This window comes from Denticeps clupeoides, chromosome 11, assembly GCF_900700375.1.
Source record: "Denticeps clupeoides chromosome 11, fDenClu1.1, whole genome shotgun sequence".
NCBI lineage: Eukaryota > Metazoa > Chordata > Actinopteri > Clupeiformes > Denticipitidae > Denticeps > Denticeps clupeoides.
The window spans coordinates 1338429-1359569 of record NC_041717.1 but is presented as its reverse complement, the minus strand read 5'-3'; the positions used below and the strand labels follow the sequence as shown (position 1 = coordinate 1359569).

At 40.2% G+C, this 21141-nt stretch overlaps 1 protein-coding gene across 2 annotated transcripts; it reads left to right on the top strand.

Moving 5' to 3' along the window:
- Nucleotides 1-32: 32 nt before the first annotated feature.
- skic3 (SKI3 subunit of superkiller complex) lies at nucleotides 33-18244 on the top strand. 2 transcript variants are annotated; one of them, XM_028995709.1, is made up of 41 exons: nucleotides 33-137; nucleotides 572-666; nucleotides 971-1114; nucleotides 1198-1289; nucleotides 1361-1436; nucleotides 1550-1693; nucleotides 1779-1877; nucleotides 1968-2076; nucleotides 2723-2863; nucleotides 3133-3234; nucleotides 3379-3494; nucleotides 3834-3920; nucleotides 4017-4120; nucleotides 4221-4344; nucleotides 4517-4696; nucleotides 5646-5770; nucleotides 5865-6115; nucleotides 7504-7606; nucleotides 9722-9910; nucleotides 9993-10137; nucleotides 10226-10304; nucleotides 10430-10491; nucleotides 10575-10631; nucleotides 10709-10777; nucleotides 12084-12158; nucleotides 12239-12380; nucleotides 12485-12578; nucleotides 12974-13051; nucleotides 13334-13458; nucleotides 13539-13662; nucleotides 13775-13999; nucleotides 14194-14266; nucleotides 14483-14536; nucleotides 14646-14754; nucleotides 14845-14973; nucleotides 15801-15925; nucleotides 16347-16511; nucleotides 16758-16910; nucleotides 17389-17522; nucleotides 17593-17722; nucleotides 17859-18244. In XM_028995709.1, exons 2-41 carry the CDS (start codon nucleotides 577-579, stop codon nucleotides 17934-17936), a joined length of 4701 nt encoding a protein of 1566 aa, XP_028851542.1. In that variant the 5' UTR covers nucleotides 33-137; nucleotides 572-576; the 3' UTR covers nucleotides 17937-18244. The 2 variants fall into 2 exon arrangements, with proteins under 2 accessions (XP_028851542.1, XP_028851541.1); XM_028995708.1 differs by having other exon boundaries at nucleotides 14643-14754.
- Nucleotides 18245-21141: the final 2897 nt, after the last annotated feature.

Sequence of the window (21141 nt, the reverse complement as noted above, 5' to 3'; positions counted from 1 at the left end):
GTCCGCTTCCGGGTTCAGTGCTCCGCGCACTGCATGCTGGGTACGCTTGTAGTCAACAGTCGCATGTGGATGTGATGAAATGTTAGCCGCGTTGTAACTACAGGAAGCGTCCAGTTTATTTAGGTGTAAGACACCAGGTAAATTTTCAATGTCCTCACGCATTTGGGGAGCGATGACATTCAAAATCCTATATGAACGTTAGCGAATTGTGTATGACATTTTAAATATTCCGACTGGCAATGTAAAAAAACTTAGCTAATCTGCTAACTGAATTGTGTTTTCACTGACTTGACGTGTGTGGATTCTCTGGTCTCTCGGTACATGTCTAAATGTACCGATATGTAAATACATTATTTTAGAAGTGAACTAAGCTAATGCGACAGGCTCTTCTTTTCCGTTCTTTGTCACGAAATGCAGTATCCTGTTCACTATTGTGGTCACTGTTGGACCCTCAAATAAAGACACTGTTCATAATAGAGGCTTTAAAGAAATACCGAATTCCAAATGTGGCAAATTAAGTCGTTAGGCATTTTAGACTCGTTTTTACATTGGCTGACCCCTTGTGTTGCAGAGACAATGTCCAGCAAAGAAGTAAAGACTGCTTTGAAAAGTGCTAGGGACGCCATTAAAAATAAAGAATACAAAGACGTTCTGAAGCACTGCAAGGTATGCCCCAACATCCATTCGAATTATTACATTTTTTTAATTATTTAAGTAATTAGAGAGTTTAGATTATAAAATTATCATATTCTGCACACATTTTTGTAATCATGAACATTACAGGATTATTTATAAGGGACACGTAACATGCAATAACCTATGGTTAGTGTAATAAGGGATTAATATTACATGCTACCTTTGTTTTTACCATACTTTGACTTTATTTTGACCATATTGTCAAGCACTAAATGTAGTCTAGTTTGCATTGCATTATAATATTTTCATCACTAAACAGTCCTCCTCTGCACAGGTTGTTCTTAAGCTTGAGAAGAACAACTACAATGCGTGGGTGTTCATTGGAGTGGCAGCCAGCGAGCTGGAGCAGCCTGACCAGGCACAGGCGGCCTACCGAAAGGCTGCTGAGCTGGAGCCCGATCAGCTGCTGGCTTGGCAGGTAGGTGCTCAGGTGACAGGTGACACCAGATAAATGTGGCCTCGCTTGGAATTGAACACATCAACTCATGTCATATATTTTAGGGATTAGCAAACTTCTATGAGAAGAATGACCAAGCAGACTTACAAACTGAGCTGCTTAAAGTGTACCACAGGCTAGTAGATTTGTACGAAAGGTAAGCCCTGGTGCCCTATCTCATCATTGATTTTAAAATTCATTTTTTTACTGACTTTTGGAATTTCTCAGTTCAGATAAATTGAAATTTCAAGAGGTGAGCAGGAAACTTGTGGACCTGTACCATTCTCAGCATGATTATTTGCAGGTTTGTGAAAGTTTATACAACTTTTGATTTAGTGTTAATATGTGTATCTGATTACCATTTTTTGATTAAGTAAGAGTACTGCTTTATGGAATAGCAAACATCTGTCTGTGTAGGTGACCAGAGTGTGGCTAAGGCTGCTTGAGTTGAAGGAGGTGGAGGAAGGAGTGGACAAGGCTGAGCTGCGGACATTATGGCAGCAGATGACACTGTTTCTGCAGGACACAGTGGAAGAGCTGGATGTTGAAACACAAAATCATGTGAGTGAGTTAGAGACAATTTTTGTTGGTACTCCATAGTCCACACAGTCATTGTTTAACACAAGTACCACTTTTTTCCTTACAGCTCATAACTGCTTATGAGAGAGTCTTGACACTGACTGAAAATGTGCCCTGTGAAGAGCATAAGAAAATTTCAGAAGATTATATTCAATGTCTGTCAAAGGTGCAAAACAGTTACTTGGTTATGGCATTGGTTGTGAAATTGATATATAAATGGATGGTATTTGCAAATGTAATTATTTTCTTTTTCCAGATTCCACGAGAAGAGGACAAGCTGCAGAAGGCTTGTAAGGCCATGGGATCTCTCTATCCACTACAAACATTTCCCCTGGAGATTCTCAGTTCGTACTATCTCACTGCAGGCAAGAACATAATTTTATCTGTATTAATATCAGCAATCTGAAAATTAATTGTTATTATTGTTTTAGTTTATTTCTTTCATTTTTGACCACAGAAATGCGTTCTTTGCTTCTTTTTTTTGGGGTCATTCGGGCTCAATTTAAAAAACAGTTCACTCTCTTCCATCTCAGATTTATGTCTATAGGCCAATATGAAAAAGCCTGATTGTTTTAAGTGTAGTTTAGTCTATTTCATTGATGTTTTGCACTAATGTTGCACTGGTGTTTTTTTGTGGTATGGCTAGGTGCAATGTTGATGTGCTTATATTTTAAGGCAACAAAATCACATAGCACTTTTGACAAAAATCATGTCTGAAATCAGAGGCACATTATTAAAGTGACACATTTGTTTTCAGTCAGTGTGAAGACTCTCTCATAAGCAGTTATTAGCTGTAAGTAAAAAAGTGGTAATATGGAGTAAGGCTAACAACAAAAGTTGTCTCTCTTTTGTGTTTCAACGTCCTGCAGTATCATCTGCTACCATAATGTCCGCAGCTCAGCCTTGTCCACTCCTTGGCACATTTAATTTGGCACATCTAATTTCAATTTTTAAAAAATGAATAAATGTGTGGATTAACACTGAGTCTTATTGGTCGTTGTGTGGTAGCAGGGGTGTACAGTGAGGAAGCAGTCAGCTGCTTCTCATGCCTGTTGGACCTGGATAGGAACAGTGGCCCAGCGCTCCTGGGGCTGGGAGGAAAGGCTTTGCAGGACAGGAAATATGAAGAAGCCATTAAGAACCTGACTCAAGGTTTGTTGCCATCACTCATGGGCTCAAGTACCAGATCAATTTTATTTTAGATCAAAGGTTAATTTTAAAAGTGAGTGCAATCAGAGCAATTTTATTGTTATTGATCAGGTCAGATATATAGTTGAAAAAGCCTCTCCAGAAGAGTCTTTCATCTACAAAATATATATTTTTTACATTATCTAGAATTAGCCTTTTCTTTAGTAAAAAGGCCTTGTGATATGGTACTTTTTTGTTTGTGTTCAACTAACCGAGCTCTTCTGTTGTCTCAGGACTGAAGCAAGTACCTTCCTGTACAGTTGGATGGCTCAGCCTTGCCCAAGCTCAGCAGAAAATGCACCGATATCCAGACTGTGCTGCATCTTGCAGTAAAGGTATGACGCACCCTATCATTTTAAATCCTGTAGCTTGTTTTGAAAAAAAAAAAAAACTCACAGTCTACACCGACCGTGCGTAGATGCTGAAAGCTGTTCAGACTTCGCTAGACACCCTCTGAACTGTGTGTGTGTGCGTGCTAGGGCTTGCTGTCTGTGTTGGTGAAGAGGTGAAGGTAAATCTGCTCAGGCTTAAACTAGAGGCTCTGGTGAGGAGTGGAGTTCACAGCAGAGAGGAAGCTGTTAAGACGCTGAATCAGGTAAAATTCTCTTGCATGAGCAGATCACCCTCCTGTCCATGCATTCCTGGGGTCTCAAATTTGGATCTGAAAGAAATACATTTTCTTTCATTATTACCATCCATTGTTGCATTATTTCTTGGGGTAGTAGTAGCCAGTTCAAGTTCAAACCCCACTTACTACCATTGTGTCCCTGAGCAATACACTTAACCCAGAGTGTCTCAAGGGTGACTGTCCCTGTCACTACTGATTGTAAGGCACTCTGGATAAGGGCGTCTATCTTCTCTGTCCCACTGATTCAATACCCTTTTCAGTACTACAAACATTTTGGGTAGATTTTCAGTTCTTCTCTTCTTCTAGATTTCAGATGGCCAATGTGATCCAGTTCTGCTGTTTTTGAAAGGGAAGCTATTCCTCCAGAAAGGCCAAAATGAAGATGCTTTACAGGTACTAAATGTGATTTGGCCCTGTCAGTTTTAGCCTTCCTCTACCCTATGCAAGATTCTTCACATATCAAGGCTCAAATTTCCCTGTCCTGTGAAGGTGTCTGCAGAACTGCTGCATTCTCACCCCAATGCTGCTGAAGGGTCAGTGCTGAAAGGACTAGTTCACATGGCAGAAGATGACCAGCAGCAGGCTGAACACAGGTCTATTTGTATACCATGTATTCAAATCTTATTTTTAATGGATTGCTTTCTTATGATTTGTTGTCTCTGTGGTGTAAATGTGGCCTACTTGCTCCTGTAGTTTCCTGAAGGCTGTGTCCCAGTGTCCTGAGTCAGCTGAATGTAACTTCTTGCTATCGCAGCTCTACTGGACTAAAGAGGAGACCCACCAGGACAAAAGCAAAGTTCACACTCATCTTCTGAAGGTCAGGTTCCCTGACAGTAAAATACACAATTTTATCAGTGCAATTCCTCTATAGAAGCAGTCGCATTTTCCCCCCATAATGTGTTAGAGTCATCATCTATGTTTGAGCCTTTTAATAACCTTTAGTGTTCATTCCACAACCCAGTGATATGCATATGTTTTTTTATTCTTAGGCAGCCAAACTGGATCCATATTTTGGCCCTGTGTTCCGATATCTGGGTCACTACTACAGGGAGGTGGCGAAGGATCCAACTCGTGCTCGGGGGTGCTATAAGCGAGCATTTGAGCTCAACTCCAGTGATGTAGAGGCTGGTGCTGCGACTGTGGACATCAGCATGGAGCAGGGAGACATGGTGAGGTGATCGTATTTTTTCATCCACGCATGGCCACTTCTAAAAGTCTGCCATGGCTCGGAATATTGAATTTGAAAATGACATCATACTGCATGATTAAGCCAAAATGATAATCACGATTATTGTTATCGATATTATAATCACGATTATTTTAGGTAAAACACATTTTTATTGCACTGTCTATTTTAAACAGACGAGTGAGTAAGTGAACTATGCTTTCAGATTTTTGATGACAAAAAAAAGGCATTAAGAAAATACTTTTTTTTTTACATTTCATATGAAATATGAAAATCCTTTTATTTGCTTATTTGGAAAAAATAACTATAGACAGGGCAGGTCCATAAACAGAGGCATTTTGTGAATGTATTCCTATGGGGTGGGGGTGGGAAGACAGATGCTCTGTTCTGTAACATGAATAACGTTATTTGTCGAACACAAAATTTCATAACATACAAGATGAAAAAATAAAATCTTACTTATGAAAGGTTATGCATTGAGTATTCATTCACTCGTTATTACAGCCATACGCAGCACAAAGTTGAGCATTTTCGCTCTTAACTTCAGAGAAGCCTGATTTATTGAGCTTGGAACCCTGTCCAAATATGGTGATGGTATTGCTGAGAGGCTGAATGCAACATCTAGTGTACATGTCTATGGCGTATATATCTATTAGGTTTGTCAACTTTTCTTGCAGGTCTCACTCTGTTTCAATTTGAGGTTGCCACTCAGTCTGTATTTTCTTTCACCCCCTGGTGTTTTTTTTTTTTTTGGGGAAATTGGGGAAAAAAGTGAAGTGATTGTCATTGTGAAACACAGCACATTCGATTAATTGTGCAGGCCTAGTATACAGTATACACAACTTGAAATTATACTTTGTTTAAGCACCTTTTTATTTAATTACAGGTAATAATAAGGCTATAATATAGTTTTTTTGTGTGTGTCTTATCAGGACTCTGCGCTAGCAGTTCTGCAGTCAGTTACAGAGAAAGCTACGCCTGGCTCAGCGAAGTGGGCCTGGATAAGGAGAGGATTATACCACCTGAAGACCAACCAGAACAATCAGGCGATTGCAGAGTAAGACTGCTCCCACCACCCCATATGAACCCTTATAGCAGAATAGATTATTCTCCCTGAGGATGAAATTGAATGCTTCTTTTGTCCATTTCAGTTTGCAGGCAGCGCTCCGTGCAGACCCTACAGACTGGGTGTGCTGGGAATGTCTGGGGGAGGCTTACTTAAACCGACACAGCTTCACTGCTGCACTCAAAGCCTTCAGCAAGGCCCACCAGCTTCAGCCAGACTCCATTTACAGCTTGTATCAGATGGCAGCCATCAAGCAGACCCTGTGCCACTATAAGGAGGCAGCTGGAGAGTACATTCAAATCACCTTGAAGGAAGACTATGTACCTGCTCTGAAAGGTGTGTGTATGTGAAAGGGATAATTATTACGAAATAATTATCAAAATGCGTCCTCTGCATTTAACTCATCACCTTGTGAGCAGTGTGCAACCATGAAAGGTGTCTGGGGTGCAGTCTGTTGGGACGATACATTGATCAAGGGGACCTCAGTGGCACCTTGGCAGTTCGGAGTTGGAACCCGCAACCTTTCGTTTATGATTGTGCTTTACTGACGTAAATGTAGATGTTTGAGTGCAGTCTTTTGTTGGACTGAATTAATAAGTATGTTTTTATTTTCGTTGGTTTGTGTTTCTTGAGTATCTTTGTTTTAGTGTGTAGGTCAAAGTTTGGCTGACAGTCATAGATGGCTGATGACCAAATAACTTGTTGCCACTTCACATTGACAGCAATAATCTTAATACCTTGCAGCGCTAGCAGAACATCATGTTTTTTGTCTGATCGTTTTCATATTAATTTCATCAAACATGTAAGGCTCTGTTATTAATATTTGTCAAATATAAAATTCACAATGTTCTCAATTTATCAGTTATGGGCCATTTCCATGTTGTTGCAGTTGTGGAGCAGCAATGTTTAAGAATATGCTTAATGAGACCAGGCAAACTTTTGATGTCAAAATGAGCGCCTTGGCCATTCTGCAACTATACAGACCTTGAAAAAGCATTCATACCAATTAAACTTTTCATATTTTGTCACCTTACAACCACAAACTGTTTTGTACTGAGATTTTATGTGATAGATTAACACAAAGAAGCTCATAATTGTGAATTGGTGCTATGTGCTATGCATTTGTATTCATGGGCAAAAAAGCCCACAAAGATTTGCAGTTTAAATTGCAGTGAAATGTGCCAAATGCATTGCACATTTTTCAGATTTTTATTTGCTTAAAACCATAAATTATTCTTGCTTCATAATTATGTGCTGAGTTGCCTTTGTCTACCATATAAAAAAAAAAAGCCATTTAAGTTGTAAGGTGACAAAGTTCAAAGGGTATGAATACTTTTTCAAGGCACTTTATATAACATACATGATGTTTTGATACCTTTCTCAGAACCAGTATTGAGCTACAGTAGTAACTTCATGCATGCATGCCTGTTGCCAGCTCACCGTTCTTCAGACCTGTGAAAAAACAGTGAAAACAACATCGAAATTTACCCATAACTCACTGCTCTTAAATCATGTGATAGCATTTGGTCTTATTTTGGTTCAGATTTGATTTGAATCAAGAACACCTTTGTGGATGCTGTGTGGTTCTTTTTATGCGCTTTTTGCGGTTTCCACTTTCCTCCATTTTTTATTCATGGTTCATTTTGATTTATTTATTAATAAATGGGTTCATTCATTCAAAGTTCCTTCCTTTATTGAGACATATACCTGTTGTGATTCCTCAGGTCTTGGTGAGTGTTTTATAGCTCTTGCCCGAAGTGCAATGGCAGACTGCCTGGATGGGAAAGCAGTGGACTTAACTCAGAAAGCCATTGAATACCTCTTCAGGTACCATTTTGTTGCATTTGGTGACATTTTTTCTATTACATGGTCTTCTGTGTTCAGTTATGTATAAATGTCTTCATTTAAAAATAAACACAAATTCAGATCCAGTTCATTTTCTATCGGTTCAGTATGTATATATTTACAGTGGATAGAAATGTATTCCGACCCCCTTACGTTTTTCACTCTTTGTCATATTGCAGCCTCATTTGCTTCCTCATTAATGTACATCATATTGACAGAAAACACAGAATTGTAGATATTTTTGCAGATTTATTAACAACGAAAAACAGAAATATCACATTTATTGTAATTCAGACCCATTGCTCAGTATTTAGTAGAAGCACCCTTTTGATCTAATGCAGCCATTAGTCTTTTTGGGAAAGATGCAACAAGTTTGTCACACCTGGATTTGGGCATTTTCTGATATTCCTCTCCAGTTCTGGCAAGTTGGATGGTAAACGTTGGTGGACGTAGGTCTCTCTCGATGCTCAATTGGGTTTAAGTCAGGGCTCTGGCTGGGCCATTCAAGAACAATCACGGAGTTGTTGTGAATCCACTCCTTCATTATTTTAGCTGTGTGCTCAGGGTCATTGTCTTGTTGGAAGGTAAACCTTCAGCCCAGTCTGAGGTCCTGAGCACTCTGGAGAAGGTTTTTGTCCAGGATATCCCTGTACTTGGCCGCATTCATCTTTCCCTCGATTGCAACCAGTCGTCCTGTCCCTGTAGCTGCAAGACATCCCCACAGCATGATGCTTCCACCACCATGCTTCACTGTTGGGACAGGCAGTGCCTGGTTTTCTCCACACATACCTCTTAAAACTTTTTGGCCTTTATTCTATCGTGGTCTCATCAGAGTCCTGACTGGTGGAGGGCTACAGTGATGGTTGGCTTTCTACAACTTCCTCACATATCCTGACTACATCTCTGGAGCTCAGCCACAGTGATCTTTGTGTTCTTCTTTACCTCTCTCACCAATGCTTTTCTCCACCAATTGCTCAGTTTGGTTCAGTTTGGCCAGGCGGCCAGCTCTCGGACGGGTTGTGGTCATCCCAAACGTCTTCCATTTAAGGATTATGGAGGCCACTGTGCTCTTAGGAACTTTAAGTGTAGCAGAATTTTTTTGCAACCTTGGCCAGAGCTGTCCCTTGCCACAATTCTGTCTCTGAGCTCTTCAGGCAGTTCCTGACCTCATGATTCTCATTTGCTCTGACCTGCATTGTGAGCTGTAATGTCTTATATAGACGGGGGTGTGGCATCCTAATCAAGTCCAATCAGTATAATCAAACACAGCTGGACTCTAATGAAGGGCTGCAACAATGCATCAATTAAATCAATAAAAATCGATTACTAAAAGAGTTGGCAATGAATTTCATAATTGATTTGTTGTGTCGCGCAACGCAGAGACATTTGAATATTGTGTCTCTCGCGTGCACTGATGTTAGCAGAGTTTGGCGCCTCATAGAGAGGGCAGAGCGGAGGTAGAGGAAAGATACAAGGCCATAATGGGCGCTTAAACAGACCATGCGTTGACACGAAATAGCATTCTTGTAAGCCCTCGTGACAACAGTACGGCGAGCTGGAGAGGACAGGTGAGGTGAGATGCCTGTAGTTTTTATTTCACAGCTGTCTCAAAATTATTTGGCAGCGCATAATGAACTGGGGGGCTGTTTGAAAGTGGATTTTTGCGCAATTTATTTGCATAGTTACGGTTCAGTTAAAGCCGTGACATTCTTGAATAATCACCCTCACTGATGTCCACAGCCAAATGAGGACCAAAGTCCTCATTTGGCTAACAATGAAACATATCCCATGTTGGCCAGGCCAGCCAAGTGGGGCAGTGGTGGCCTAGCTGGTAAAGAAGCAGACCCATAATCAGAAGGTTGCCGGTTCCCAATCCGCCAAGGTGCCACTGAGGTGTCACTGAGCAAAGCACTGTCCCCACACACTGCGCCTTTTATGCTTACCAAGGCTGACAAAAATTAACTTAAATTATTTTAGCAAATGGCTGCAATATAACAAAGAGTGAAAATTTAAGATGGTCTGAATACTTTCCATACCCACTTTATTTGTATAAGTTAATCAGTAGATTCAACATTACATTTTTCTAACCCTTCTCAGGGCAGTCCAGCATCGTCCTGATTTGTCATGTCTGTGGAAGTTACTCGGGGACGCATGCAGTTCCTGCACTGTTGTAGCTCCAGTACGAGCCCAGATACTGGTCCCTGTGGCACTGTCTGGAGACGATGCTCAGAATCAGGACCAGGATCACATCCTGGACCAGAGGCAGCTGTTGACACTGGGGGAGAGGTGGGCCTTCTGTTCCCAGTGGAATTAATTTTCAAATTCATTTCAGCAACAATATCCCAGTTCATTCTGTTATTTGCTGTAGGTGCTATGGTCGGGCTTTAAAGCTGATGCCAGAGGCTCCTAATCTCTGGCATGACCTAGGTATCAACTACTACCACCAGGCTCAGAAGCTGATGTCCTCCAGCCAGGAGACAGAAGCCCAACCAGTTCTACAAAAGTCTCTGCAGGTGCTTTCTGAATCTGACCTGCAGCTAAAAGGGTTAAAGACACCTGCTTTGCTTGTTCTGAAAATGATGTGTTTCCAAATCTTCTCAGTGCATTAAAAAGGCCGTCATGCTTGACAGTGCCAATCACAGCTACTGGAATGCATTAGGAGTTGTGTCCATGGCAAAAGGTATGATGATCATGTAAATATATTCACATTTGTAGTGGTTATAGAGGAGTATCATTTTAAAGCATCCTTAAATTTAAATTCAGTTCCAATGAGATCATTATCAATGCTGCAATGTTGACTTCTAGGGATTGAAAACTATGCCCTAGCACAACACTCCTTCATTAAATCTGTGATGAGTGAGCGAAATGTAAGTATAAATAAATTGGATGTTGCTTTTGAAGATGGCATGCTAGACACCTCACACCACATGTCTCTGTGTCCTTCCTTTAGAATGTTGTTGCCTGGACAAACCTTGGTGTACTGTATCTGAAAAGGGAGAACATTGAGGTATGGTGCTCTTATTTGGCAGACTAATAGTTGTTTAAATTGAACCTAATTCAACATTAAGTACCTGTCATTACCAGCTCTCCCATGAAGCCTTTAAAACCGCCCAGTCATTGGAGCCATTGTACGTCAGATGCTGGATTGGACAGGTACATAAATGATCTTTTTCAGTGCAATTTACATAAGTGCTTTAAAATGTCAAGATTCAAGATTGGTTTATTGTCAGTACAACAGTATACACAGTATACCTGGTATTGAAATGTTCCACACAGACCCCCCCAAAGTGAAATCATAAAAGAAAAATATACATGAATATACTCACTAAGCTAAACTATTGTAACTAAATACAGTACAGGTTTCTCTATATGAGAACAGTAGAACTTTTCTGTACAATGGACAGGTCGAACAGGACATAACTGGACAACATGTAGGAGTGCTTGTGAGTGGGTATGTTGCATATTTCAAACAGGACACAAATGTACAAAATGAGTTGTGATGTGCAGACGTTGCTGGGTGGTAGATAGAGGTGGTAGAGGTGGTGTTGAGACTCCATGAGAGGTCGTCTGTCATGTGCACATGCAGTGGGGTGGCGACAATCGGTTTCTTCCTGAAGTTGACAACCATTTCTTTTGTCTTGGTGACATTGAGAGCCAGGTTGTTGCTCTGGCACCAATCCACCAGATGTTTTATCGCCTCTCTGTAGGCAGACTCATCGTTGTTGGTGATGAGCCACGCTATCATCATTGAAATCCCTCATTTGATTCACTAAGACCTGATCTATGAGGTCTTATTGTGAGCTCAATTGTGAGCTTCATGGCATAAGCTGTGATTTCTCAGTTTTTTAAATTTTAAATAAATTTACCAAATCTGCAAATAAACTTTTTTCATGTTGTCATTATGGGGTGTTGTGTGTAGAATTTTGAGGGAAAAAATATTTAATCCAATTTGGAATCTGGAAGGCTGTAGCATAGTTGAAAGTGATGCGCTGTGAATACTTTCTGGATGTAAAAACAGGATATATCATCACAAACAACATAATAATCCTGCCTAACATACCTGAGGTACCTTTATGCATTTACACACACATAAAACCAATAAAAACTCTCAGTAAAACTAAGCAACAAAATGGATGTCTTGTACTGATTACGTCACCCAGTCCCTCAGCACGAGCGTGTCTCGCCACCCCTACTACATGTAACGGGCTTCAATGGTTGTATCAATGGTTCTTGCTTCTAGTGGTGTTTTCAACACATGGTTGAATCTATGCTATGAAGGATTAAAGCAGATCTGAAGGCAAAAGAGGGTCCAACCTGATGTATATGTCTCTGCTATGTCAGGCGGAACATAATTTTGTTTGATTCATTCGATTATTCATACCTAACTTTAATTCAAGTGTCCCATATTTATTCTTAGCTGTGTTATCTTAGCTCACTAACAGCCCTTTATCACCACCAGGCCCTTATTGCTGAGATGGTTGACAGTTACGATACCATGGACCTGTTCCGGCACACCACAGAGCTAAGCACCCACGTGAGTGTAAAAAAATGCACCTGTATGCAGGGGTGTGTGTTAGCTGTCATAACTAATGTGTTTTAGGTTTTGTGCATCAGACGGAAGGCGTGAAAGGCTATGCCTACTGGGTCTGCTCCACCCTGCTGGACAAGAGCAACAGGGATTCAGAACTGTACCGCTACAACATTGTCCAGATGAATGCAGTCTCTGCAGCACAAGAAGCTCTTTGCAAATACACAGGTGTGTTGTTGGATTGGTGCTTGGAAGGAGCACCTTATAGGTTTTTGCTCAATCTAGCACAACCAACATTTTTTTAAACCAGCGTGCCTTTATGTGAAACGCAGAGAGGGTTCAGACAGACGCTGATGCCTTTATAATGCTGGGATACCTGAATGAACAGCTGCATCTCAAGAAGCAGGCAGCCGCATCCTACCAGAGGTAAGATTGAATATGGACTAAACCAGAAACTTTAGTCTATATTAAATAATCAATGCAGATAATCAAAAAAATAATGCAAATAATCAAAACTTCATTTGTAGTTTCTGCATTTATTAGTATACTTTAGTAATTGCAATCATTAGCACTTCACTGATTACATATCATTGAGGAATTCAGCAGCAGGATTTGTGACGCTCACTGTTTGATCCCTTGAATCATCACCCATTATTTATTGACTCATTTGTATAGACAAGACTCATTCTTCAGGTGCTTTGTGAACTTTTGGTTTACTTGTCACAGTAAACGTATAATAAAGCTAATATTTGGAATATGGAATTGTTTAAAAAAAAATAAGTAAGCACATTTTGCATGTATGTTTACTTTTATACCACCAGAGCTGTGGAGCTGCTGCAGGTGGCTTCTCACACCAGCATGCTGAACTTTACTTTGAGGAACTATGGACGTACTCTCTGGTACCTTATTCTCACTCCATGACACAACACTAGAACACTAAACAACAGAACTTCAAGAGCCACATGTTTTCTGTGGTGGCACTCATGAGAAGTTTGAGAACCACTGCCATAGAACATTGACTCAGCTCTTGTGAGTCTCATTAACATGCACTTCATGACTGACTGGCAGTCACACATTGTTGTAGAGTTTCAAATGACATGAAAGGAATGGGCACTTTAGCGCAAACAGTTACCTGCAGTGTGTTTTAGTGAATGTGGTTGTAATTCATGTGAATTCCACAGTGACATTGGCCAGCCGGAAGAGGCAGTGCGTGTTTACTCCTTGGTGCCACTTGAGGAGCTGCAGGACCTTGTTGGCCTGGCTCTAGCAGCCTTCAGAGCCGGGCATCTACAGGATAGTGTCACGGGTGAGTCAAAAGCAGCGTGAGACAATTTAATGTAGAACATTGAACTTTAATGTATTTGATGTTTGTAATGCATTGTCTAGCCTATGAGAAGGCCTTAGCTGTGGCCCCCAGTGAAAAGGAGAGAGCCTACATCCTCACCGCACTGGCCCTGCTGCAGCATCAGATGGGCAGTGTGGATACAGCCAAGACGCTACTCTTCAAATGGTGAGCTGGATGTGTTTATGCGTTCCTTTATCTCAAGCGCAGTTTGTGCTGCTGATTTCTAAGGGTCTTTGGCTGGTCTTTCTCTGTGTGTGTATGTGTCTGATTCCTTCAGCTCCTTGCTCAAAGAGCCCATTTCAGAGAGTCTCGTCTGCCTGTGTGCCCTGGGGTTGGTGTATGGTGATGGCACACTGGCTGCAGCTGCACTCACAGAGTTGCAGAAGCTGAAAGCTGCCACTGGGGCCACCATGGAGCACCGCTGCCTGCTCACCTGCACGCTGTTGGCCCTGCAGGGGAACTACAGCAGCGTGCAGAGAGAGGCGGCCAGAGGAGTGCACAGGTACTCACTCACGCTTGTACTTTTATTAGATATATGTAAGACCCCTATTTAATCCAGGAATTTTCAAAAAAATTACAGATTTTATCTTTTCAATTGAAGATCTTTAGTGAAGTAAGGTTTAATGAAACAGTAGTAATGTAATAGATTCACATAGTTCAGGCTCATGCATGCTAACTGTTTTGTTGTTTGGCCAGTAACCCAGGAAACCCCTCTCTCTGGGCCCTGCTCTCCAGACTGGTGGCTGAGTTTTGCCCTAGGAAAGCCAATGTGAGTTACAAGATCAAAAGATAAACCTTTTTAAGGTCATATGACCTCAGAAGAGAATATAAAAAATAGTACTTATATACTGATAGTTTAAAGGTTGAAAATCTTCATGTTCAGTATTTTGTACGAAATAATTCAATTAATTAAATTCAGAAATAAAAGCCGGAAGTTCAGATCAGTGGGTGTATGCTCTATGAATAATGCCTGTGTTGGTTTCAGGGTGGCGCAGTGGCAGGCAGTGTTGCCTGTCAGTCTAGCATGACTCTTGGAAAGGTGAGGACACTTCTGTACTCCACTGAAAGACTGGTCCAGAACTACAGCACTTGTTAAATAAACTTAATAATATGTCATATTTATTAATAAAGCTTACTTTCCGTAGAAGGCCCTGCTTTACAGTGGTGTGAACCAATTGGCTTCCGGGAGACACTTTGGTGAATGCAGTTACAGGAATCCTCTGAAGACTATTCAGAGAGCAGTGCTACTCTGCCCTGGTATATCAGCATAGAATTAGTCTTTACTCAAGCTGTCCACATTTACTCTTATGTAATTAATCTATCTCTCTGTTTCTCAATCTCTTTTAGATGATGTGGCCACATGGGCGGGGCTTATGGCAGCATGTCACACTGAGAATACTGCTTGTAGTCTGCGTGGCTCTACTCCTCGTAGACAGGGCCTGGAGCGAATTCTCATGACACTAGTCTCTGAGAAAGGTCAGCATTAACCAGCATTGTCTTATTTGTTTTTAGTGTATATACAGCTGAGAGAAAAGGTAGATTTTAATGGAAACACTTCACTTAATTCAGTTGAATAGCTCAATATAAACCCAGTGATGCATTGTAGGAAGTGTTGAGACGATTACTTACGAAATTGCTTTTACATCTATAATGTAATTCTTAACAGTTACCCTATTTACAATGTAATAGTAGTGTAACTATTTCAACTACAATATGAAAGTAAAGTAACTAATTATGTTATGTACTTTTTGATTACCTTTGTAAATTATGAATGGAATTTTTAACTGTTAACTAGTTGTAATTTTGCAATCTGGCAGTGCTTTCCTTATATAGCAATACTAAACATTAACTGCTGCCAAACTCCTATATGATACATTAATTAACATATTTATACCGAATCAATTTAATGATGATAATATAATAACAGCCACCACAAGATCAGGCCTCATTTTACTGTAAGATCATACAGTTGAAAACCATGGCTAAATGAATTATTTAACATTCAAGATCACTGAATAATGTGAGGAACTTTATGGCTGGTTGGGGGATTTTTGCTTTTCTCACGGTTAACTACAATCATCCTCTCCTCAATCTCGGTTATGTGGCAATACATCACAGCACGCACATTTTGACCTTTGACAGTATTAAGCATATTGGCAAGGTTTTGTATACAATTTTAAATGTAACTAAAATTGTAATCACAAATTTTTGTAATGGATTTACATTTTTCTGCAATTAAATTATGTAACGCCATTACATGGAACTCGTTACTCACCAACCAACACTTCCCCACATGTCCTCAGCACAGGCAGCTGACGCTCAGGACAGGCCACTGACTCAGGCAGTGGAGGGCTGGGCCTTGCAGCAAGCCTTGACTGGACTCAGACAGGCGGGTCAGTACGAGCAGGCTGAAGCCCTCTGCTCTCAGGTATGCAGTCTCCCTTAGCCACTTTTTTAAATAATATTTTTTACACCTATGGGTCCCCTACCTGAAATTGCAATAAAATATTATTTCAGTCCTGGTTATAACCTTCAAATATACATTTCTGGGCTGTTGTTAAAATACATTAGTTTACTGTGTGGAGTCTTACCTATGTCACATAGGTAAGTCCTAGCCAGAGACAATCGTAACATAAAGAAAGAAATGGACAGTTAAGGAGTGAAGGGTGGTCAAATCAGATGATGCGTATAGTGATCAATTGTGTTTGACCGAATACCACAGTAACATGATGCTTCTCACAGCTTTTTTGGCCTAAATCTTTAGCAAATGACTGCTCTATTAATTGTACATTCTTATTAATTCATGTATGTTAATGTGTCATTTCACTCTTTTGTTCTTTAATGCTCAGGTTCTGAGTGTTTCTCCTGATCACCCTGCAGTGTTTCTGCAGTTGAGCCAAGTTCAGTGTGAGCGCCTCCTATTGGAAGCTACCAGTGAACAAATTCCCATACCGTTCCTGGAGCAGCTCAATACCACGGTTATGGGAAAAAATACATCAGTATCTTCCCTGCATGTGAGTACTGAACTGAAACCGTAAACGTTATGAATCTTAAAATAATTTATCAGGATGGGCCTGAATGGATCTTTCTGCCAATACAGTGCATTATATAGGGGGAATGAAAAATGTACAAGAACAAATTCATGTTTTTCCCACTGTCAATGGCCCTTTTAAAATCTTGATGAAATCATCCCTCACAACTGTGTATGAAGCTGGCCAGTACCCTTCTGCCTATTCACTTTCTTTATCCCTTCCTTTTAGTGGTTAGCTGAGGTATGTCGCTCCCAGGGCTTGCTGGTACAGGCAACTGTGGCTTACAAGCAGAGTCTACAGTTGGCATCTCACCTGGGTCACTGCAGTGGACAGATGGGCAGTCTGCTGCGTCTGGCACTGCTAGCTCTAGCCCCTTGCATGGTGAGTTGATAACTTTACAGAAGAAGCGTGATCTACTATAAATTTGCACTTGGACTTGTTATACAATGTATCAAGTCACCGAGGCAAAGCTGATCAAATTCATAACACTGCTCACATATGTTGGCTGTTATGTTTGCATAATATTATTCCAATGAAACTAAGTTTGGCAAAACTGAATGTATGAATTGCACAAAAAGAGAACAATTAATTTCTATGTCCCATAATATGTAAATAACAGCTTTGATTTTGTTCAGGTACTTGTGTTGACGATGAAGCCGAGCAAAAGAGGCTTATTAAAAAGAGACCTAGTTCACACCAGTTCCAGTTTAATGAATCACTGTATTTCAGACATGATGAAATAACAGCAAACCTTATTCTAATGTGTTAGAAATGTTTTCTAGAAGCAAGAAATAAAATCTGTTTTTCAATTACATTTTTCAATGGTGTGGTTGGGCCTGTCACCCTTATTACCGAGCAGTCCAATGTTCCTGGCAACAGCTGGAAAGACCTGGTGCAGGAGGCGACAACAGAAGCCCTGAAGCTTGATCCCACTCAGACGGTGGCCCTGCTCATCCAGGCCCTGCTGCAGTTCTCCATCAAAACAGGGGCCAGGTAATTTCATAACCTTGGGTGGCAGTGGAAATCAGAGGAGGTGTGTGTGAGATTATGTGTGTCCTTGCAGGGAAACTCGTCGTCTCTTGGAAAGACTTGTTTACTCCATGCCTGCTGAACAGACTGAAACTGTGGCCTCAGTAGCGCGATGGTACCTCCTCCGCCATCTACATGCCAAAAATGACATTGAGCTGATTGATGTGAGCATCTTCCCACAACCATGACACAAAATAAGCACACTAAGGGGATGTGCCATACACATAGCATAGAATAAAACACCAGGGGAGTCAGCTCCTAAAATGATTTCCCTATTCATATAAAATGTATTTTCTCTAGGCCTTGATGGACCAAGCCAAAACTGTTAAAGACTCCAGAATGATGGACTTTTACAGAAAGCTCTTCCCTTCAGCCTGAAACAGTTCACCAGTCAACCTTCTGCTCCTTCTGCAGACAAGACCTTCTCCAACCTCTCAAATTCCAAATTCTCAATTGTTATACAGTAATATCTGAAAATAACTGTCCGATGAATGTTAAATAATGTTGTAATAATTTTTCATGCAAAAATAATTGCTCATCAATTCAGTCAGCAGGTCTGCATCTACAAATCATTCATTCAGATTTTTTCAGAGGAAATGAATTGTTCACAAGCCATGTCATCTTCCCTGAAGATGTAGTCATATAGTCTCAGATTTATTCTAATAAACAGCCAGAGGTTAATACTGTATGTGTTTCTGAGTACATTTACATTTACGCCATTTATCAGACATCCTTATCCAGAGCGACTTACGACTTAATTGTCTTGCTCAGGGACACAATGGTAATAAGTGGGGTTTGAACCTGGGTCTTCTGGTTCACTGGCGAGTGTGTTCTCCAGGCTACTGGTTATTCAGGAGGAGGACCCTGGTTTTATTCTCGCTCATTCTCAGTTGTAGTGCTGCATTTAAAAAAAATAAATACTAATTTTTATTATACTGTGAGAGTGCCTGGTGTGAAACAGTTAACCGTAATTACAGTGAGACTGGAAGTGAGTAGAACTGAAAGTGCCAGGGGATTCTGTGATCTGTCAAATTCCGTAACAATAGAGTGATCTCTGTCTCTAAAGATGGGTTTAAGATCAAAGATGAAGACAAGAAGCTTATAGGGGGAAGATTTAACCTTTTTAAGGAAGTCTTAGACTAGAAAGACCTTATGTCAAACAAACATCATGTTATACAATATATGGTAGCAGAATAAACAGTTTGAGTATGCAGTGAACAACCGAGTTATTTGCACCAGCAGTGTAGTGCTCTAGTACAAGAAGAAAAAGATTTTAATGTCAGAAGAGCCGATCTGTGTATGCTGTGTACAGCACACGTGATTTTATATTAGCTAATTTCATGTTACACATTTACACGGAATTACTTTTGGAATAAAAAAACACATACAAAATGTCATTTCATAATGCTTTCTTAATTGTAAACAAGATGTTTGTTTCTGTTATAGATTTTTATTAGACTCATTGATTTTTTGATAAGATACTCATTTCATCTAATATATCGTTTTAAAATATTGGTATATCTCTTTCACTAGATGTTTCAAATTAAACTTCTCATAATGCTATAAATGTCATTACTATAGTACTGCTGTTAAAGAGACTTAGTTGTGTAAAGGGAGGACATTATAATAGGTTTTTTTCCGCTTTGCTTACTGAATGGGGTCGTGTATTCTGTTGGTGCCTTTAAATGGGGACTAGTAGTCTCAAATTCGTTTGTTACTATAAATAATCTTCAAAGATCAACCCACAGTGACAGGCGCCGATGTTATCCGCTAGGATACTGGTGTGAATGACTAGCATTTATATTTTACTTATTGTACATAAGCTGTTTATTCTGCTACCACGTGGTGTGTAATATGGCGCTTGTGTTTTATATCGTCGGACCTCCTCAAGACGATCTTCGTCCGCAAACAGAGTACCAGCTACACGGTACACCACGACTCAGTTCGCTCCTTATTCGAACTGTCCGTTCCACCTTAAATGCTGCAATGCCCGTATTACGCCTGTAGGGGGCTGAATTCAGCGAGACAAAAAGTCAGAAATGAACATAAAGCTGTATATGGTGATGATCTATGTGTCCACTCAATATTATGAACCATTAGAAATATTACCACTCGTTATCTGCCTGGCCCAACACCGTTTTTACTGTAAAAAGCACCAGGAAACTTTGCTCATTTGCACAAAGATTTATGATGAATTTCCAGGTAATATAAGTAGGTAATTGAAAAGAGGATACCTGCCTGGCCCAACACTGTTTTCACTGTAAAATTCACCTGGAACTCATGAACATATTTATGATTAATATGGACATTTCCAGGTAAGATAGAAGAGAGAGATGAGATGGGAGAGCTACTGTAGTCACTGATTGTCATTGTGAAACAATGAGAGTTGCTGTACATTGCTGTACATACATAGTCTGTGTTGTTTTTGGAGTATCTACCTTTTATTTAATTCGCTGCATAATCATGTTGCCTTGTAAAAGAATGAATTTGTCAGCATATTTGTGTTTTGTAATATCCAGAATGAAGAGGGAAGGAGATCTTAAGGCACTGGCAGTTTGGATATGCCCAAACTGCCAGTTGTTATTAGTTTAATAATAGAATAATATTAAATTTTACTGAGATGTACTCTTTTATTACTCTTGAAGTTAGTTCAATATTGTTTTTTTTTTGTACCTGGAAATATTCATCATAAACCTATGTGCATATGAGCAAGTTCACAGGTGAATTTTAAAGACGGTGTTGGCAACAAGTGGTACTATTACTAATAGTTCAGAATTTTGAGTGGATACATAGATCCACATAGAATTTTGACTACTGTAACTCTCTCCTGGCTGGAGCCTCTGCAGTCACCATAAAACCACTCCAGATGGTCCAAAATATGGCAGCCCGCCTCATCTTCAATCAGCCAAAATACACCCATGTTACACCTCTTCTTACCTCCCTCCACTGGCTCCCGGTAGCTGCTCGCATTGAGTTCAAATCCTTGATGCTGCCTACAGGGCTGTAAATGGAACTGCGCCCTCCTACATCAACACACTACTACCTAGATACTCTCCTGCACAGAAGCTACAATACTACCTCCTACATCAACACACTACTACCTAGATACACTCCTACACGCTCTCTCAGATCGGCAAACGAAAGGAGACTAAAAATTCCTTCTTCACGGGGTCTCCGATTCCAATCATGTCTGTTCTCCGTTGTTGTCCCTGGCTGGTGGAACAACCTACCCTCCTCCACACGACTAGCCGAGACTATCACCACTTTTAAGAAGAAGGTGAAAACCCTCTTATTCCAAAAATATTACAGACAAATTTAACACATACACATGCATACACATTTAACAAATAAATACAAAATGTATAAATACATTATAATTTTTCTTAGTCTAGCACCCAACACTCTCCGAGCATGTTCTTCAATGACAAGTCTAAGCCTTATCAGGGCTCTTAGTTTGTATACTTGATATTCTATAGAAATCGAACGAGAATTGCTGGTGTCTTCCCATTGTAAGTCGCTTTGGATAAAAGCGTCTGCCAAATAAAGTAAAGTAAAGTAAAGTAAAGTAAAGTAAAGTAAAGAT

Excerpts from the sequence above, each read along its gene's own strand:
- skic3 (XM_028995708.1), top strand. The coding sequence starts at position 577 with ATGTCCAGCAAAGAAGTAAAGACTGCTTTGAAAAGTGCTAGGGACGCC. Across the intron at positions 1,878-1,967 it reads ATATTCAATGTCTGTCAAAG|ATTCCACGAGAAGAGGACAA; the intron begins GTGCAAAACAGT and ends TTCTTTTTCCAG. Across the intron at positions 10,305-10,429 it reads AGTTGTGTCCATGGCAAAAG|GGATTGAAAACTATGCCCTA; the intron begins GTATGATGATCA and ends GTTGACTTCTAG.